This window comes from Podarcis vaucheri (genome assembly GCF_965113315.1).
Source record: "Podarcis vaucheri genome assembly, chromosome: 3".
Lineage (NCBI taxonomy): Eukaryota > Metazoa > Chordata > Lepidosauria > Squamata > Lacertidae > Podarcis > Podarcis vaucheri.
The window spans coordinates 118,065,993-118,084,209 of record NC_138761.1 but is presented as its reverse complement, the minus strand read 5'-3'; the positions used below and the strand labels follow the sequence as shown (position 1 = coordinate 118,084,209).

Here is an 18,217-nt window from a genome sequence, read left to right as displayed (position 1 = left end):
AATTATATATAAAAAATAAATAGATGTTTCTAACCAACTTCTCCGTAGCCCAGGCTGCATTTCCCCCAAACCCCATCAAAGAAACTCTCCCCACGTGACGTTTCTCCTCCAATTACTTCCCTTCCGCGGCAGCGTGGGCGGAAAAGGCTGCTGCCAGCACAAAAAATGGCTCCGGCGGCGTCACTTTCCCCGCGAGAAAGATGTCGGGTGGGCGGGCGTGCATTGTCTTTGCAGTTCCTGCCTTGCCTTGCCTTGCTACGGTGGCCGCCGAGGGTCACGCGGAGCGTTTTCCTTCCCCGCTTTGAGGGATGCTGCAAGAAGGAAAAGAAAGGTCCGCTTAGTTTCAGCTCCGCTTCCTTCTCTCCGCCCCGGGAAAGGCAGCAGCGCTTGGCTGTCATAATTCAAAAGGTATTCTGTCCCTGGAAGTGGAGGTTCCACTGGTAGAGCTCATTGCATGTTGCGGGGGGGGCAGAGGGGGGATACGTCCTTGCAATTTTGATGCCCTTCCAAGGTGCCAGCTTTCGGCAACGAACTCGGACCTGGGCTGGTTCAGTCGGTAGAGCATGATCATTCTTAATCTCAGGGTCGTGGGTTCGAGTTTTGCACGTTGGGCAAAAGATTCCTGCACGGCAGGGGGTTGGACTAGATGACCCTTGGGTCCCTTCTACAGTTCTGTGATTCTAACAGTTTGAAGTTGCACCAAGAGCCCAGTCGCTTAGTGCAGCGGCGCCTAGTACTCCCAGCCTGTTGAGATCATGCAGGGGCCTTCGGTGTGCTCTTTTTGGCACCTGCTAAAAAAATCCCACTCCTATTTAGACAAGTCTCCCCAGATGCTTAGAAAGTTTTAATCTGCTTTTTTTGTATTTTTACTTTTGCATGTTTTGAAGCAAGGGTTGTAATTCCCCCTCCCCTTGATTTTACTGTGCTATCTTTTGTAAACCGCTTTGAGGGATTTCAAACAACAACAACAATCAACCGGTGTATAAATCTTAGGAAATAAATAAGTGTTTGGTGCTAAGAAGTAATTTGTTTTGTTTGGGCTGAATCTTCTGCCTATCAGTTTCACTGGATGACTCCCAAATCCTTGTTTTAGCAGAGAACTTTTCTCGCTCTTTCTCGCTCTCTCTCGCTCTCTGCTTCCCTACACCTCTCTTCCTTCAAACATTTCGGTTTTCCCTCATAGAGTGATGTTTTCAGTGCAAAATTTCCAGAATTGCATGAAAGTGTCTAAGTGTGCCTGCCGACTCTTTTGCGTTCCATGTTTCTCATCATGGGTAGGTGTCTTCTCAGTTTTGCGCAAGGCAGCAAATAGAGAGTAGAGCCTGGAATATAATAAATTTTCACCAAGGCTTCCTACTAGGCTGGAATATGAAACTAGGCTTAATACTGCAAGTTTATTCCACACTTTATTCAGTTTTCTTAGGCTGTCCTCGTGTTTATTTACCAGGAAGTAAGTTCTCTTGAACTCAATGAGACTTCCTTCTGAGTTGGCATGATAGAATTGCACTGTTAGTACGTCTCCCTCTACAGAGGAAGGACTGGTCATACAGTCCTTTGAATTTCATAAACTTCGTCTTCAGTTATTAACGTGTGACATTCTGTGTTAACTGTGAATTGACGGAGAAAGTGAATTTATTCGTTTATTTATTTTGAAAGGGGGGGATTTATACAAGCCAATGTATCACCATTCTTTGACGCACTTCCTTTTGATAGGATGGAGAAAAAGAAAATTGTAATGAAATCCAACACGGCTGCTTCCAACCTACTGAGAACCTTACATTCTCTCTATCAGTTTGGCCACTTCTGTGACGCAATAATATACACAGACCAGTTTGGCATCCAGGAGGAGTTTTTCGTTCACAAAGTCGTATTGGCTGCTTCCAGCAATTACTTTAGAAGCCTGTTCCTCACCGATGAGATGCTGAAAGCCAGAGATTGTCGGGTGACTCTCCAGGGTGTTCACACTGAAGAATTTGTCTGCTTCCTAAAGTTTGCCTACACAACAGAAGTCGAAATTGAAGCGGACAAACTGCACCGAATAAAGGAGGTAGCCGAAAGACTTGAATGCCAAGATCTGCTTGATGTTTTTGAAGAAATGAAGGCTGCAGGAGAAGATTTGGATCTGGGTGTTCATTCAGAAAGACAGGAAGGCGGTAGGTCTGTCTGCAGTAAAACAAAACAAGTAGAAAACAAGGAACAGAGTGCTTCGTCCCGAATTTTGGCAGCGCCCATGAAGAGACAGCTTTGGGACCGAAAGAAGCACACAAAACTGACTGCCGTCTATGATGGTAGTGAAGGTAAACCTGGCCGTTCTGGCAAATATGGTGTTGTGTTTGAGGGGCCCAAAGACAGCACAGCAGTGTCAACTGGATGTAATGAAATAGACATGCACGGCACTCATACTATGAAGAATGTCAGCCCGCCGGAAAATAAGGCCAGCCACCTGTCACTAAATCAGGTGGACTCCAAGGAAGCCTGCATTGATACAAGCAAGATACTACCCGGCCAGGAGGAGGGTGAAAACATTTTGAATCTTAGCGAAACCAAACTCAGGAAATCGCCGCGCAATATATCGAAAGTCTTGCCCCAAATATACACGTGTGACAAGTGTTGTCATTCCTTCCATTTTGCCAAGCAGTACCGGTCGCACATGGAAGAAGAACATGACGCAGATCTGGTGGTTCAATATAGCTGCGATATGTGTGGCCAACTCTTTCCCAGTTGCCAGGAGCTAAGGCAACATAGGCTCACCGTTCACGACGACGAAAAGCAGTTCCCCTGCTTGTTGTGCGACAAAAGGTTTAAGTGCCAGAAAGACATCAGCCATCATATGCGGAGAGTGCATGAGAAGAAGAAGAATCCTCAGAGGTGTCCGTACTGTGACAAGGTGATCAGCTCCAAATGTGGCTTGACAGTTCACATTCGAACACATACGGGAGAGAAGCCTTATAAGTGCGGAGGCTGCACGGCAAGTTTTGCTCAGAGATCTGCCTTCACTACTCATGTAAGGTAAAGTCTTTGTGCATTTCAGAATATTGGGAGATAGCTTCTCCATATACATTTTGGAAGCAGACCAGGAATGGGTTTTCCCACTACAAGTACATTTATTGGCAGACATTAATATAAGAGTGCTGTTAAATTGCAACTCATGTTGCACTTCAAAAGGAAGGACAGGGTCAATCCCACTTATAGTGGTGGACTATGCTAATATGGCACCCTGGACAAGGGCACACTTTGGCACCCACTAAATATATATGTGTTCTTCTGTATAGAACCCTGCAAGGCAATTTTTGAGGTTTACATGATCCAATTGCCCCTTTTTAATACAGTCAAACCTCAGTTCTTGAATGGATCAGTTTTTGAACGTTTTGGCTTCCAAACGCCAAAAACCCAGAAGTAACTCTTCATCTCTTTGATGTTAGAAATTTTATCCAGAAGCAAATAGAAGTCTGCCACCTTTGGAGGATTTGCTATAGGATTTGCTTTAGAGCCAGCATGGTGTAGTGGTTAAGAGCGGTAGACTCGTAATCTGGTGAACTGGGTTCGCTTCCCTGCTCCTCCACCTGCGGCTGCTGGGTGACCTTGGGCCAGTCACACTTCTCTGAAGTCTCTCAGCCCCACTCACCTCACAGAGTGTTTGTTGTGGGGGAGGAAGGGAAAGGAGATTGTTAGCCGCATTGAGACTCCTTAAGGGGAGTGAAAGGCAGGGTATCAAGTCCAAACTCATCTTCTTTTTCTTAAAAAAAAGGTAAAGGACCCCTGACAGTTAAGTCCAGTCGCGAACGACTCTGGGGTTACAGCGCTCATCTCGCTTTACTGGCTGAGGGAGCCAACGTTTGTCTGCAGACAGTTTTTCAGGGTCTTGTGACCAGAATGATTAAGCCGCTTCTGGTGAAACCAGAGCAGTGCATGGAAACACCGTTTACCTTCCTGCCGGAGTGGTACCTATTTATCTACTTGCACTTTGACGTGCTTTTGAACAGCTAGGTTGGCAGTCGCGGGGATTTGAACCGCCGACCTTCCGATCGGCAAGCCCAAGGCTCAGTGGTTTACACCACAGCGCCACCCGCATTCTTCTTGTTATTGCAGTGCTATTATACAAATGTATTCAAAGTTACATTTAGACAGTTCTATCAGTGTAAAAGTATTTGCTGCATGGCTTCCACAGCCAGTCTGTGAAGCCTACGGGCAGCACAATAAACTTTTCTTTCTTCCCTTTATAGCCAGGACAACATGCGGCTCAGCAAACCAAACAGCCACAGTCAGACAAACAAAGGTGCTGTGCTACTCAGTTTGTCAGCCAGTTCATACAAACTGCCTTGGAGTCTTTATGCCCTGTGCGTTGCTAGGGGTGATTATTATTGTCAGACTTTATACTTGGCTGCTGCTGCTCAGGACAAGATTATGAAATGCTGCTTTACATCACAGTCCAATGCATTTTTTACTCAGAAGCAAACCCCACTAAGATCTTACTCCCAGGAATGTGTTCTAGAATTGCAGGCTCTGTCTTTAACTTTGCCTTCATGATGTGTATTTGTCAATTTCCATTTTATTTTACTAAACATTTCTATCCCACCTTTCTAGAAAAAGAAACATATTCAATGCAGCAGACAGGTCCAACCAATACATAAAAACTTATCACTTTTTAAAACGAAAACAAAGTTAAGATGGTAGCAAACAGTAATTAAATATCATACCTGGAAATGCCTGCTGAAAAAAACCAATCTTAGAATTGCACCTAGTGATGTCCTATGCATTTTGACATAGAAGTACGTCCTACTTAGGTCACTGGGCTTACCCCATAGAAAGGAGGTTAGGATTGTGGCCTTAGATGCTTTTCAATTGAATTTGCCCTTGTATGAATATATGGATTATTTGTGTATCTAGTATAGCCTGTGGAAAATTGTGTCTAATTTACAGGTGGCATTACTTTTCCCCCCCAACAGAAAAATACATGAATCAGGACAAGACAGGAAACTCAGTCCAGATTACTGGATGATAGCCCCGCCAACAAAAAAAGCAGATGTTATAGATAGCAAAGTTGACAAGAATAGCAAAACGTACCCAAAGGTACCAAACAGCGACTTGCAAAGAGAACCTGTGGATGAAAAAACTCGGGAGCTTGAGGGAGAATCCAGGAATCCTCCTCTGTTGGAAGCAGAGTCTGAGAGGAAAGAGGAAAGTCAAGAGCAATGTGGTGATGCTGATATTCAAAGAGAAAAACCAGATGGACGCAGGACTTTGGTTGCAGAGGACTGTGTAAAAGGAGAAAGGGACTGTGAAACAGAAGCCAAGGGCAGGGAAGAGAATGAGGCAGTCTCTTCCGAAGACATCGATGAGAATTCAAATGATCAAGACGCTGAAGAAAGCAAATCGGACACCGGTTGCAAAGCGAGGGGCGTTGTGAACAAAAACGAGGGCGCCAAAAAATCGGCCTATGTTATAACATGTACCAAATGTGCGGAGAAGTTCGTCTCGAGGAAGAAATACACTGACCACTGCAAAAACGTCCACCATTCTGTGCCTGGCAAAATTTATCAGTGTGACGTCTGTAGCAAGTCCTTCGCGAGTTACAACAGCTGGAAGGAGCACAGGGCGAGCGTCCACACGGACGACAGGCAGTTTTCCTGCACCCTCTGCAACGCCACTTTTAAAAGGAAAAGGGATGTGAGGACCCACTATATGCGGAAGCACGAAGGAAGAGTGAAGCGTCCCCTTTGCTCTGTCTGCGGGAAGATCTTGAGCTCAAGAACGGCGCTAGTGTTTCACATGAGGACCCACACAGGCGAGAAGCCATACCAGTGCAGCATTTGTTGCTCAAGATTTGCGCAGCCATCGCAGCTCAAGATTCACACCAGGTAAGCCTGTTCTCTCTCTCTCTCTCTCTCTCTCTCTCTCTCTCTCTCTGTGTTTTCTATCTTCTACAGTGGTGCCTCGCAAGACGAAAAGAATCCGTTCTGTGATTCTCTTCGTCTAGCGGTTTTTTTCGTCTTGCGAAGCAAGCCCATTGAAGGATTAGCGCTATTAGCGGCTTTTAGAGGCTTTTAGAGGCTTTTAGCAGCTTATCTGCTGATCAGATCAGCTGATAAGCGGCTTAGCACTATTAGCAGCTTTTAGTGGCTTACCTGCTGATCGGACCAGCTGATGAGAGGCCGGGAGCCGGCGCTGTCTGAAGACACTTCCGGGTCACGTGGCCAGCGTGACGAAGCTGCATCTGGCGAGCCAGCACCAGCGCAGCACACGGAAACGCCGTTTACCTTCCCGTTATAAAGCGGTCCCTATTTATCTACTTGCACTTAGGTGTGCTTTCGAACTGCTAGGTGGGCAGGAGCTGGGACCGAACGACGGGAGCTCACCCCGCCACGGGGATTCGAACTGCCGACCATACGATCGGCAAGTCCTAGGCACTGAGGTTTTACCCACAGCGCCACCTGCGACCCAATTGGGTACTTACTTCTAACTCATATTGGCCATGCATACAGTGGTACCTCAGGTTACATACGCTTCAGGTTACAGACTCCGCTAACCCAGAAATAGTGCTTCAGGTTAAGAACTTCACTTCAGGATGAGAACAGAAATCGTGCTCCAGCAGCGCGGCAGCAGCGGGAGGCCCCATTAGCTACAGTGGTGCTTCAGGTTAAGAACAGTTTCAGGTTAAGTATGGACCTCTGGAACGAATTAAGAACTTAACCCGAGGTACCACTGTATTAACAAACAGTAAATGTTCCAATGAGTGTAGGGGGTGTGTGGAAGAGTGTGTAGCTGGCAACCTTCAGTAGTAGTTGGGTGGTAATACAACTAGAACTAAATAGTTCTAGCATTTTTTTAAAAGGTGACACACTGCTTAAACACACTAATATACAAAGCAGTTCTTGGACCAGCTCTAAACGGGAGCAGAGGTGGGGACTGACTTTCCGTGCTTCAAAATTTCTGGTAATGTTACATGATTTCTCTTGCTACCTCAGTGGGGGCAGGTTTAAATACCTGTTTCCTTGAGCTGGGGCTCTCTTCTTTATTTGTTCTCAGGAGGTCTTAAATCAGGAGAACTTCCAGGTGTTGCTGGACTTACAACTTCTGATTGTAATTTTGTCTGGCGCATGCCATTTTGTTGTATTTTTACAAAAGTGTGGTTTATATTTATCTAAATAAATAAAGACTAAAATCCCTCAGCATTCCAGCTGAGGGCTAGTGGAAGTTGGCATCCAAGAATGCTTGGAGACTCGAAGGTTTTCCCATTCCATCTCAAATTATCCTGTACTGCTTTTAAAAATTTTAATTTAATTAAGTCTGCTGTTATTGGTTGTATTCTAGAGCAGACATAGGCAAACTCCAGCCCTCCAGATGTTTGGGACTACAATTCCCATCATCCAGACCACTGGTCCTGTTAACTAGGGGTGATGGGAATTGTAGTCCCAAACATCTGGAGGGCCGGAGTTTGCCTATGCCTGCTCTAGAGAATCTTTTCTCATTTGACAACTCTATCTTTGATACTTTTTTTTTTTTTTGCTGTAGCCATAGAATCGTATAGCCAGAAAGTGCCTGAAGATCATTTAGTCCAAGTCCCCAGACTATGGCAGGAGTCATTTCCCGAGAAGTTCTCTGCCGCTTGCCTTGGGTGGCAGCAGGGAGGTGAGGGAGAGGGGTGAAATATTGGCAAACTATCTGTAATATTTGCTAAGCAGGACATGTCACTCTTAACATGCTTTGTCAGCGTTTTCATATTTCTTTGACTGCAGGTCCCATACAGGTGAAAAGCCATACATCTGTGAGGATTGTGGAGCTTGCTTTGTAGATAAAGGCAAGCTTACTGGCCACAAGAGGACACATACAGGTATAATAATAATAATAATAATAATAATAATAATAATAATATTACTTATACCCCGCCCATCTGGCTGAGTTTCCCCAGCCACTCTGGGCGGCTCCCAATCAAATGTTAAAAACAGTACAGCATTAAATATTAAAAACTTCCCTGTACAGGGCTGCCTTCAGATGTCCTTTAAAAATAGGATAGCTGCTTATTTCCTTCCCGTCTGAAGGGAGGGTGTTCCGCAGGGCGGGCGCCACCACCAAGAAGGCCCTTTGCCTGGTTCCCTGTAACCTCACTTCTCGCAATGAGGGAACCGCCAGAAGGCCCTCGGCGCTGGATCTCAGTGTCCGGGCTGAACGATGGGGGTGGAGACGCTCCTTCAGGTGTACAGGTAAGCGTTTAAATCCAGTCCTTGGATGTGGCAGAGGTTAATGCCTATCCGTGCATATTGATTTATTCTGATTACAACCCTGCATTGCCGTGGGTTGGGATAGATGACCGTTGGGGTCCCTTCCAACTCTGCAATTCTACGACTTTTCATGAATTACAGATAAGTAGTTGAAAAGGGTGATGGTGGGGGAGGTTAGCAGATTTCCTGTGAGGCATAACTCTTAAGCTCCCTCTCATTCGCTTAAAGGTAAAGGGACCCCTGCCATTAGGTCCAGTCTTGGCTGACTCTGGGGTTGCGGTGCTTATCTCGCTTTATTGGCCGAGGGAACCAGCGTACAGCTTCCAGGTCATGTGGCCTGCATGACTAAGCCGCTTCTGGTGAACCAGAGTAGCGCACGGAAACGCCATTTACCTTCCCGCCAGAGCTATTTATCTACTTGCATGTTGACGTGCTTTTGAACTGCTAGGTGGGCAGAAGCAGGGACCGAACAATAGGAGCTCACCCCGTTGCGGGGATTCGAACCGCCGACCTTCTGATTGGCAAGTCCTAGGCTCTGTGGTTTAACCCACAGCGCCTCGCACTTACTCCAGCCTTTTCTCTCAGGGCGAACTACATGTTACACTGTGATCAGGAATGAGGCAGCACACACATTTCTTCACTCTCCAGCACTGCTACAAATGACCACCTGCCCAGGGCTTCTGTGGCATTGACAACACAGAAAAAGATGTGTAACTGTTGCAGCAGAGGCTTAAAGGATCATATACCCCAGGAGCAGAAAGAGAGGCAACTATCCGTTGGAAGGTAGAGAGTGTAGAAGAGATCTCCTGGACCAGGGAAGGGGAATATGAGGCCCATCAATGGAAGTAGATCGCAAATGTGTGTCTATGCACTGTGCGACGACGGCCACACGGATGCTCCTAGCCCAGAGATGGAAAGAAGACAAAGTCCCTACCAGAGAGGAGTGGCAAACTAAGCTGTTGGAGTATGCCGAAATGGCAAAACTGACCGGAAAGCTCGGGAACCAAAAAGACCAAATCTTTAACAAAGAATGGGGAAAATTTATAATTTACCTGGGAGAGCACTGTAAGCAGATGAAAAAATTAGCAGGGTTGTAATAATAATAATAATAATAATAATAATAATAATAATAATAATTAATAATAATTTATTTGTACCCCACCCATCTGGCTGGGTTTCCCCAGCACTTCCAACAAAGATTAAAAATACATCAAAATGTCACACATTAAAAACTTCCCTGAACAGGGCTGCCTCCAGATGTATTCTAAATGTCAGGTAGTTGTAATGTAGCAAATGTAGCAAATTTTATGGACAAAATGGAGAGACATAAAATATGGATTACTAAACAATATGCAGTTGAAAAGGTTGACAATAGGACCCATGGAGGGGAAGTCCAGAGATTCAGAGAAATCTCTAAATATGGATATGTATTTTGTATTGTTATAATTCTATACTTCTAAATGCAAATAAAAATTATTTCTCTCTCTCTCTCTCTCTCTCTCTCACACACACACACACACACACACACACACACACACACTGGCCTTTCTATTTTTTTTTTATAATCATATTTATTAAAATTTCCAATAATAACAGAATAGAAAAGATAAGAAAGAGAAAGAAGAGAAAGAAAAAGAGAGACTAGTTTAAACCCTTCTTTTCATAGCCTTCTTTCTGGGACTTCCTCCTTCCCCTCCCGACTGTATTCCCCTTTCCCTAAGTTGGTTCCACAAGTTCTCATCCCCAAATTTAAGCCTAATATATTTTACTCATAAACCAATTTAAATTTACACAATCTTAACATCACTCCTCGTCTTATAATAAAACAAAATTTTCCCCCCAAGATCAGCTCTCATTCCTTCCACGAGTTCCCCCTTTCTAAAAAAGGAAAAAACGAAAACATATAGGATCAAAGTTATAAAGAATATAAGATAGAATATATAGAAAAGTTCAAAAAATTGGTTACAAAGCCTTTGGATTCTAGGATTCCCCCTCCCTTCCCCGGTTTTGATTCCCCATGTCCATTTGTCTGTATGTTGTCGGCCTGGAGATCTTAAGTCCACAGCCAAATTTTTCTCAGTCCATCTTGCCGGTTTCTTCAAATTTGGTTGTTTTAATAATATTTAACTTCATAAATCCAGTCTAATAAAGGCCTTTAATTTTCCTTAATCTTTTGTTGCTCCTCCCGTTGTTCTTTCCGTGTCGTATTTAGTCATTTACTCTTTTATTTCTTGTTTTCTCAGGTTTCTGTCTTGTTCAGCTGTCAAAACATTCTTGTTTCAAAACTTAGTGTCTCTACAGAGGTTTGTTGTTCAGGGACAAAGACTTACGTCCAGTTCCTTTCTTGCTTCAATAGAAGATTCTATTGTATTATGGTCACCTCTGTAGACAAAATAATATTTCAGTTCTGCAGCTTTCCCAGGAGATAAGACCTATGCACATCCCAGAGTAGTTTTCCACATACGACACTACACACTGGCCTTTCTAGTGTCCCACTGAATACGTGGCTGTTCAAAAGTTGTTGGACTCCCAACTGCTGTCCTGGGTCCAAAGGAAGAGTGGGGTAAAAAGTAAATAAACAAATGGCATCCCCAGGCAGCCTAGCCAATGCTCAGGGATGATGGGAATTGTAGTCCAACAACATCTGGAGAGGCTTCCCATCCCTGGGCGTTCTTTGGACGTCTCCTGTGGGTGGTCATCAGCGTAGGTAACGGTCAGTAACATAATTCTACCACCATTCATTTCCTTTGCAGGAGAGCGTCTGTTCAAGTGTGATGTCTGTGGAAAACATTTTTCTACCAACGAATACTTGAAATGCCATAAGCGCTGCCACATGGGAGCCAAGCCGTACAAGTGTGATGTGTGTGGGAAAACGTTTGGACTGAGGGCCTCATTAGCCCAACACAGTAACGTTCATGCAGGTAATAAATCCCTTCCCAGTGGGGGTGGAGGAGATGGATCGTGTTGATGAAAGTCTCTGCCACATGCAGCGTTCATTCTGTGCAAGTACAGCGTAAGAATCCAGAATCTGTCCCAGACCACAGTTGGCAATGTGCCTTGCATATTTATTTAAATATGATGCAAGAATCGTCATGTGGAAATACTACCGTATGTTTCGCTCTATAAGACGCACCAGACCACAAGACGCAGCTAGTTTTTGGAGGAGGAAAACAAGAAAAAAAATATTCTGAATCTCAGAAGCCAGAACAGCAAGAGGGATCGCTGCGCAGTGAAAGCAGCAATCCCTCTTGCTGTTCTGGCTTCTGGGATAGCTGCACAGCCTGCATTTGCTCCATAAGACGCACACACATTTCCCCTTGCTTTTTAGGAGGGAAAAAGTGAGTCTTATAGAGCAAAAAATACATATTTAAATATGATACAAGAATTGTCATGTGGAAATACTTCATTAGTTAAATACTTTCAGTACAATTTATGTTCTAAGCAGGAGATCGTTACATGTGTACATGAGCTAGGGTGCTCTGGGCTAAATTTCAAACTTTATTTCATTCCAGGCAAAGGGGGACAATGTATTTCCTTGAGAGTCATTGAAAATTAAATAGATCTGTGTGCTCTAGCTTCCCCGAATGCTCACCTTTCAGAACCTTGAATTCTTGTTGGGTATTTGTAAAACATTGTCAACCGCAAAAAAACTTGGGTTTCCCGTTTTCCCTACTTGGCAATATCTTTCCTTGATGAAAGCCAAGTTGTGTAGAGTCCGTGGGCAAGCAGCTTCACCACTCCACAGATCTCCCATTGCTTAAGAGGGACATATTCACAGTTTTCTCTGATGAGAACCTGCAGTGTTCAGAAATAGCATGGGGGGGGGGGGAGAATGAGGCCTATTTCCAGCAGAAGAGGGTAGTTCTGCAAGTAGAACTGATCGTGTAAAAACCACAAAGAGGAACCCAGCTTTTCCCTGTGTTGTTTTCCTGCCATGGTAGTGCCCTCAAGGCATCAGTCGCATTCATGTCTTACATGAAAATCACTCTTATCCCAGTCATGGTTGTGAATCCTGGGAACTGTAGCGCTGACAGTTGGAAATCCCTCACAGAGCTACGATTCTCAGCTTTGCATTTAACAGCTGCAGTGTCTGTTGGCTCCTGTCTCTCTCCTGTTTCAAACTTACCATATTTTCACTCCATAAGATGCACCTGACCATAAGATGCACCTAGTTTTTAGAGGAGGAAAACAAGAAAAAAATATTCTGAACGAAACAGTGGATGTATGGTTTTTGTGGTTCATGCTGTGGCCACAGACATGTGATTTGACAGTGAGTTTGGGGTGATCCAATGCAAAAATCCTGAGAATCCATGTGGCTCTGTGCTTTGTAACCACGTTTTTGCGCCATTGCGGCCCCACAAAACAGTGGATGCGTGTGTGTTTTTGGTGCAGGCTGTAGCCATGGACATGCTATGTGATCTGATGGTGAATTTGGGGTGACCCAATGCAAAAATCCTGAGGATCCATGGGCTTTTACCTTTCCCCTCCCAGGCAGCCTCCTTTATCTCTACGTCCTTATCTCTCTCCCCGATCGCTTGCCGATCAGCTGCTTCCTTTCAACACCCCCTTGCCTCTTGTTTGCCTTAGTGTCTTTTCCTTAGCTGGAGCAGTTTTTTGCTCCTTTTCTTCTAATTTCTCTCCTTATTGCTTTAGCCTTCCTGTTTCCCTCCCTTTGCAAGTTTGATGTCTTTACCTCCCCCCTCCCAGGGAGCCTCCTTTATCGCTAGCGTCCCTTATCTCGCTGCCAATTGCTTGCCGATCAGTGGCTTTGTTTCAACACCCACTTCCCTCTTTCAAAAAGAAAAAAAGGAAAAAAGCATGATCTGGTTTTTGCCCCTGGCAATTTGGCTCCAGGGACCACGCATTCGCTCCAGAAGACACACAGACATTTCCCCTTACTTTTTAGGAAGAAAAAAGTGTGTCTTATGGAGCAAAAAATACAGTACTTTGTTTTCTGATACCAGTCTGTGTTTACCTTACAAGCCACTAAGTAGACCCAAAATGGGTCTAAAGATGAGAGAGAAATAGATTTTGTAAATACACCCTCAACATTGGTGAGATCTGTTTTGTTTTCTCAGAGACTCCTCCTTATTTCTGTGAGCAGTGCGGAAAGACCTTTACTCAGCAAGGAGCCCTGAGGCGTCACCAGCGTATTCACACTGGAGAAAAACCGTACAAGTGCAGGGCCTGTGAAAGGACCTTCACAGATCTGTCTACCTTGAGGAGACATGTCCTGGTATGTTCTCCAGTTTGCCCCATTCATTTTAATAGGGCTGGCCAGGCAAACAAGCTTAATACTCTTTGAGTATAAAAAAATATTTGCAATGACCTTTAAAAAGCTTAGAACACCCATGTAGTTAATTGCTTTGGTGTCTGTCTAGGGGCGAATTTACTATCAGAGCCCTTAATCCCAGAGGGGCTTTGTTTTTAAAAAATGGGTCTAGTTAGGCACAGTTTAAGTTGCATGACTCAAATTGATTATTTTTTGTTTTGTTTTAGAAGGTCTTTAAGATTGCTCTAATCAGGTCAGAACTTAAATAACAACAGTATTTTTTGTATTGTTTTCTTCCCCTGCTATAGGTACACGATCGGAATGCTCACTGGAGGACTTTCTTAATAGATCTTACCATCAAAAAGGATCACAACTGGTCCAAAATAGAGCCTTTTTCTAATATCCGTACGGGAGAGGACTCTAATCCGATTTGGTCCGACGGCCAAAGTAAACTTTATAAACCAGAGAGCACCAGTGTAAAAAAAGCGGAACACGTATCCTGTGGTAGTAATACCAGAGATCCTGACCATTCCCTTACGTATTTATAACTCTGTACAGTGAAGGCAAAATGCAGGCGTAAAACATTTTGCATCTCTCTCATGTGCCCCTTATGGGGGAGCATCCTCCATCTGCCTACAAGTTCTACAGAGAAGACACACTAGGAGTTCAGCATCTTCAGAGCTGAGAGGCAGCCACTGGGCAGCACAGTTGTGGAATTGCTTGTGAATGGGTCATTTCTTAGTAGCTTAGATGCTGGCTTCGCTAGTAGCTATTTAGGAGTCAGGAGAGATGCTTTCAGAGCTCAAAATGAGTAGATATGGTGAGATATGCAGAACTAGCACAGCTGGCTTCAGCAGCACTACAGGAGCATCTTCATAAGTTTTAAAAAATTCAAGACCCTTTTTCAGGCTGCTTTTATAAGCCAGTGTGGTGTAGTGGTTAAGAGCGGCCGTCTCGTAATCTGGGGAACTGGGTTCGCGTCTCCGCTCCTCCACATGCAGCTGCTGGGTGACCTTGGGCCAGTCACACTTCTCTGAAGTCTCTCAGCCCCACTCACCTCACAGAGTGTTTGTTGTGGGGGAGGAAGGGAAAGGAGAATGTTAGCCGCTTTGAGACTCCTTAAAGGGAGTGAAAGGCGGGATATCAAATCCAAACTCTTCTTTTTCTTCTTCTTCTTCTTCTTCTTATAATGCTGCCAAGGAGGCTGTGGGTCGTGTTCGATTCCAATAAAGAGAGATCTTTGCAATGTACCTATGTGGGGACAGGCTCCGTGGTTCTGGTGCCGAGGGGAATAGCTCTGCACTACTAGAAGTGCTCTTTATTATTCTCATTTCAGTTTTTAAAGAAATGGCATGGGCAAAGATGGGAATGAGCTATGCTTAATGTGGGTGGTTAAAGCCGGGAGTTGCAGAGGATAAGACAAGGCCAATAAGGCCCCTTCCAAACTGGTAAAACAAAATATTAAAATAACAAAAGCAGTTTAGTGCATATAAGTATAGGGTGATGCGCACTGAGGCAAAACACTTCACATTGCACTTATGGGGTGTGAACTGGTGTTGACTGACCAGAAATGAGATACTGGTGGATAAACTCAATGAAAAGTGTGCAACAGCAGGGAGGCAAATAGAATAGAAACACCCAATATCATTCATGTATTTTATACAAATCTTTGGGGCAGGCACACTTGGAATACTGTGTACTGTGAATATTGTGGAACTGGAGAACGTGCAGAAAAGGGCAACCCAAATGATCGTGAGGCTGGAGCAGCTCCTCTGTAAGGAAACATTGCAATATTTGGGGCTTTTTTGTTCAGAAAACAGGTTAGGGGGCATATGAAAGAGGGGCATGTGGAGAATAATACTAGAGCCATCCCATGAAGATGCAGCACAGACTAAAAGTGGGTATTTCTTCACACAGCACATCGTTAAATTACAGATTTCTCTCAAGTTGTAGCAAAAGCCACCAAATTAAATGATTTTAAAGGGGATTGGACCATTTTATGGAGGATAAGTCTGCAACCTAGACAGCATCTTAAAAAGCAGAGACTTCACCTTGGCAACAAAGGTCTGTATAGCAAAAGCTCTGGTTTTCCCAGTAGTGATGTATGGAAGTGAGAGCTGGACCATAAAGAAGGCTGATTGTCGAAGAATTGATGCTTTTGAATTCTGGTGCTGGAGGAGACTCTTGAGAGTCCCATGGACTGCAAGAAGATCAAACCTATCCATTCTGAAGGAAATCAGCCCTGAGTGCTCACTGGAAGGACAGATCCTGAAGCTGAGACTCCAATACTTTGGCCACCTCATGAGAAGAGAAGACTCCCTGGAAAAGACCCTGATGTTGGGAAAGATGGAGGGCACAAGGAGAAGGGGACGACAGAGGACGAGATGGTTGGACAGTGTTCTCGAAGCTACCAGCGTGAGTTTGACCAAACTGCGGGAGGCAGTGGAAGACAGGAGTGCCTGGCATGCTCTGGTCCATGGGGTCACAAAGAGTCAGACATGACTAAACGACTAAACAACAACAAAGTCTGCAAGTGGCTACTAGTCATCTCCATGTCTTTGAATACCAGCTGCTGAAGAAACAAGATAAGAAAATAACTTACGTTCTGGTTGTGGGCTTCCCAGGGTTTGACACCGTGGCAAACAGGATGTTAGGTGGGTTCCTGGTCTTACCTAGCAGTGCTCTTTTCTTAATAGATGAAATTGCTTTCTACTTGTACTGTTACTCTTTGAACTTAACAGTGATTGGATCCAGTATGAAAAAGGGCAATTGCCCTCAAATGTGAGGCAGGGAAATAAAGTGAGGTTGTGGGGAAGTAACTGTATTGTAGGGGAGGTATTTGATGTGGAGCAGACGCACACCGTGTTTACAACACATTCCTTCCCTGCCACGAATCCCGGAAACTGTAGTAGCAGAGCTACAATTCCCAGCACCCCTTATAAACTTATGGTTCCCTGGATATTGGAGGGTGGGGATATGCTTTAAATGTATGGTGTGTATACAAAACCAGAGAAAGGGCTGGATTCCATCAGGTTCGTTGAATGTTACCTTCAGCCTTCTCAGTTTCAGAGAAGGAAAAGAGGAGCTGTAGGAAAAGCCGCTCAGAACATTTCACATTGGAGTGTGGGAAATCCAGATTGCATGGACCATTAGCACTTGCTAATATGCTGAACAGAACAAGTTTGATTTTTAAAAAGACCACGTGTAAAGATTTGCTAGAGGGACACTCAGAAACGGCCTGAGACCAACAGACTCGAAAACTGTCCATCTCTTAAGTGTATTTGCTATTTTATAACTGTAGCTGAGGATAAAATTTCACACCTGTTTAGGGATGTTTTTAATGTTTGATGTTTTATCGTGTTTTTAATATTCTGTTGGAAGCCACCCAGAGTGGCTGGGGAAACCCAGCCAGATGGGCAGGGTAAAAATTACTATTATTATTATCCTGTTATCATTTATGCTACCTGTTTATAGGCCTGCTGCTTTGTAAATGTCGTAGCTTTCCACAATAAATAGTCATTTCATATGGTTTGCTCTGAAATGTATATATGCCTTTTTGTATTAAAGAAAATGGCCCTCCCTGCATGACCAAATGGTGCGACTTGAGCTGTGAAACTGGAGCTTATAGCTCAAAATTCAACTGGAGAGCATGTTGGCCCCCTGGTTGTAGCTGGATTATTATTTTTATTTTATCGGTTTTAGCTGATTTATTTTATTATTATATTAGATTTAGCTGGATTATTATTATAGTCATACCTTGGGTTGAATGTGCTTCAGGTTGAGTGCTTTTGGGTTGCGCTCCGCAGCAACCTGGAAGTAACAGAGTGCGTTACTTCTGGGTTTTGCCGCTTGCGCATGTGCAGACTCAAAATGACATCATGCACGTGCGCGGAAGCAGCAAAACGCGACCCGCGCAGGCGCAATCACATCTTACGTTTCATTCAGGATGCAAACGGGGCTCCGGAATAGATCCCGTTCGCATCCTGAGGTACCACTGTAGTTTACAGTGGTACCTTGGGTAAGAACTTAATTTGTTCCGGAGGTCCGTTCTTAACCTGAAACTGTTCTTAACCTGAAGCACCACTTTAGCTAATGGGGCCTCTCACTGCCGCCATGCAATTTCTGTTCTCATCCTGAAGCAAAGTTCTTAACCCGAGGTACTATTTCTGGGTTAGCGGAGTCTGTAACCTGAAGCGTCTGTAACCTGAAGTGTACCACTGTATTGGTTTTAGCTGAATCATTATTATTTTTATTATATTATGTTGGTTAATTACAGTGGTACCTCGGGTCATTCTGGAGGTCCGTTCTTAACCTGAATCTGTTCTTAACCTGAAACACCATTTTAGCTAATGGGGCCTCCCGCTGCCGCCATGCAATTTCTGTTCTCATCCTGAAGCAAAGTTCTTAACCCGAGGTACTATTTCTGGGTTAGCGGAGTCTGTAACCTGAAGCGTCTGTAACCTGAAGCGTACCACTGTATTGGTTTTAGCTGAATCATTATTATTTTTATTATATTATGTTGGTTGTAACTGGATTATTATATTATATTATATTATATTAATTATATTATATTGGTTTTAGCTATTATTATTATTATTATTATTATTATTATAGTTTATTGGTTTTAGCTGGATCATTATTTTTATTATATTGGTTTTAACTGGATTATTATTATTATTATTTATTTTATTTTGTATTATATCAGTTTTAGCTGCATTATTATCAT

General features: G+C 43.9%; 1 protein-coding gene across 1 annotated transcript; it reads left to right on the top strand.

Annotated features, from left to right (window-relative positions):
• The first annotated feature begins 216 nt into the window (after window positions 1–216).
• On the top strand, window positions 217–17,032 carry LOC309528733 (uncharacterized protein). The gene is made up of 7 exons (XM_082216329.1): window positions 217–408; window positions 1,714–3,009; window positions 4,947–5,858; window positions 7,737–7,831; window positions 10,973–11,140; window positions 13,298–13,455; window positions 13,800–17,032. The coding sequence occupies exons 2-7, from the start codon at window positions 1,715–1,717 to the stop codon at window positions 14,037–14,039; spliced, it is 2,868 nt and encodes a 955-aa protein (XP_082072455.1). The 5' UTR covers window positions 217–408; window position 1,714; the 3' UTR covers window positions 14,040–17,032.
• Window positions 17,033–18,217: the final 1,185 nt, after the last annotated feature.

Bases quoted from the DNA above. Each gene is read 5' to 3' on its own strand.
- LOC309528733 (XM_082216329.1), top strand. From the start codon at position 1,715: ATGGAGAAAAAGAAAATTGTAATGAAATCCAACACGGCTGCTTCCAAC. The intron at 5,859-7,736 runs GTAAGCCTGTTC...CTTTGACTGCAG, and splicing joins CAGCTCAAGATTCACACCAG to GTCCCATACAGGTGAAAAGC. The intron at 11,141-13,297 runs GTAATAAATCCC...TTGTTTTCTCAG, and splicing joins ACACAGTAACGTTCATGCAG to AGACTCCTCCTTATTTCTGT.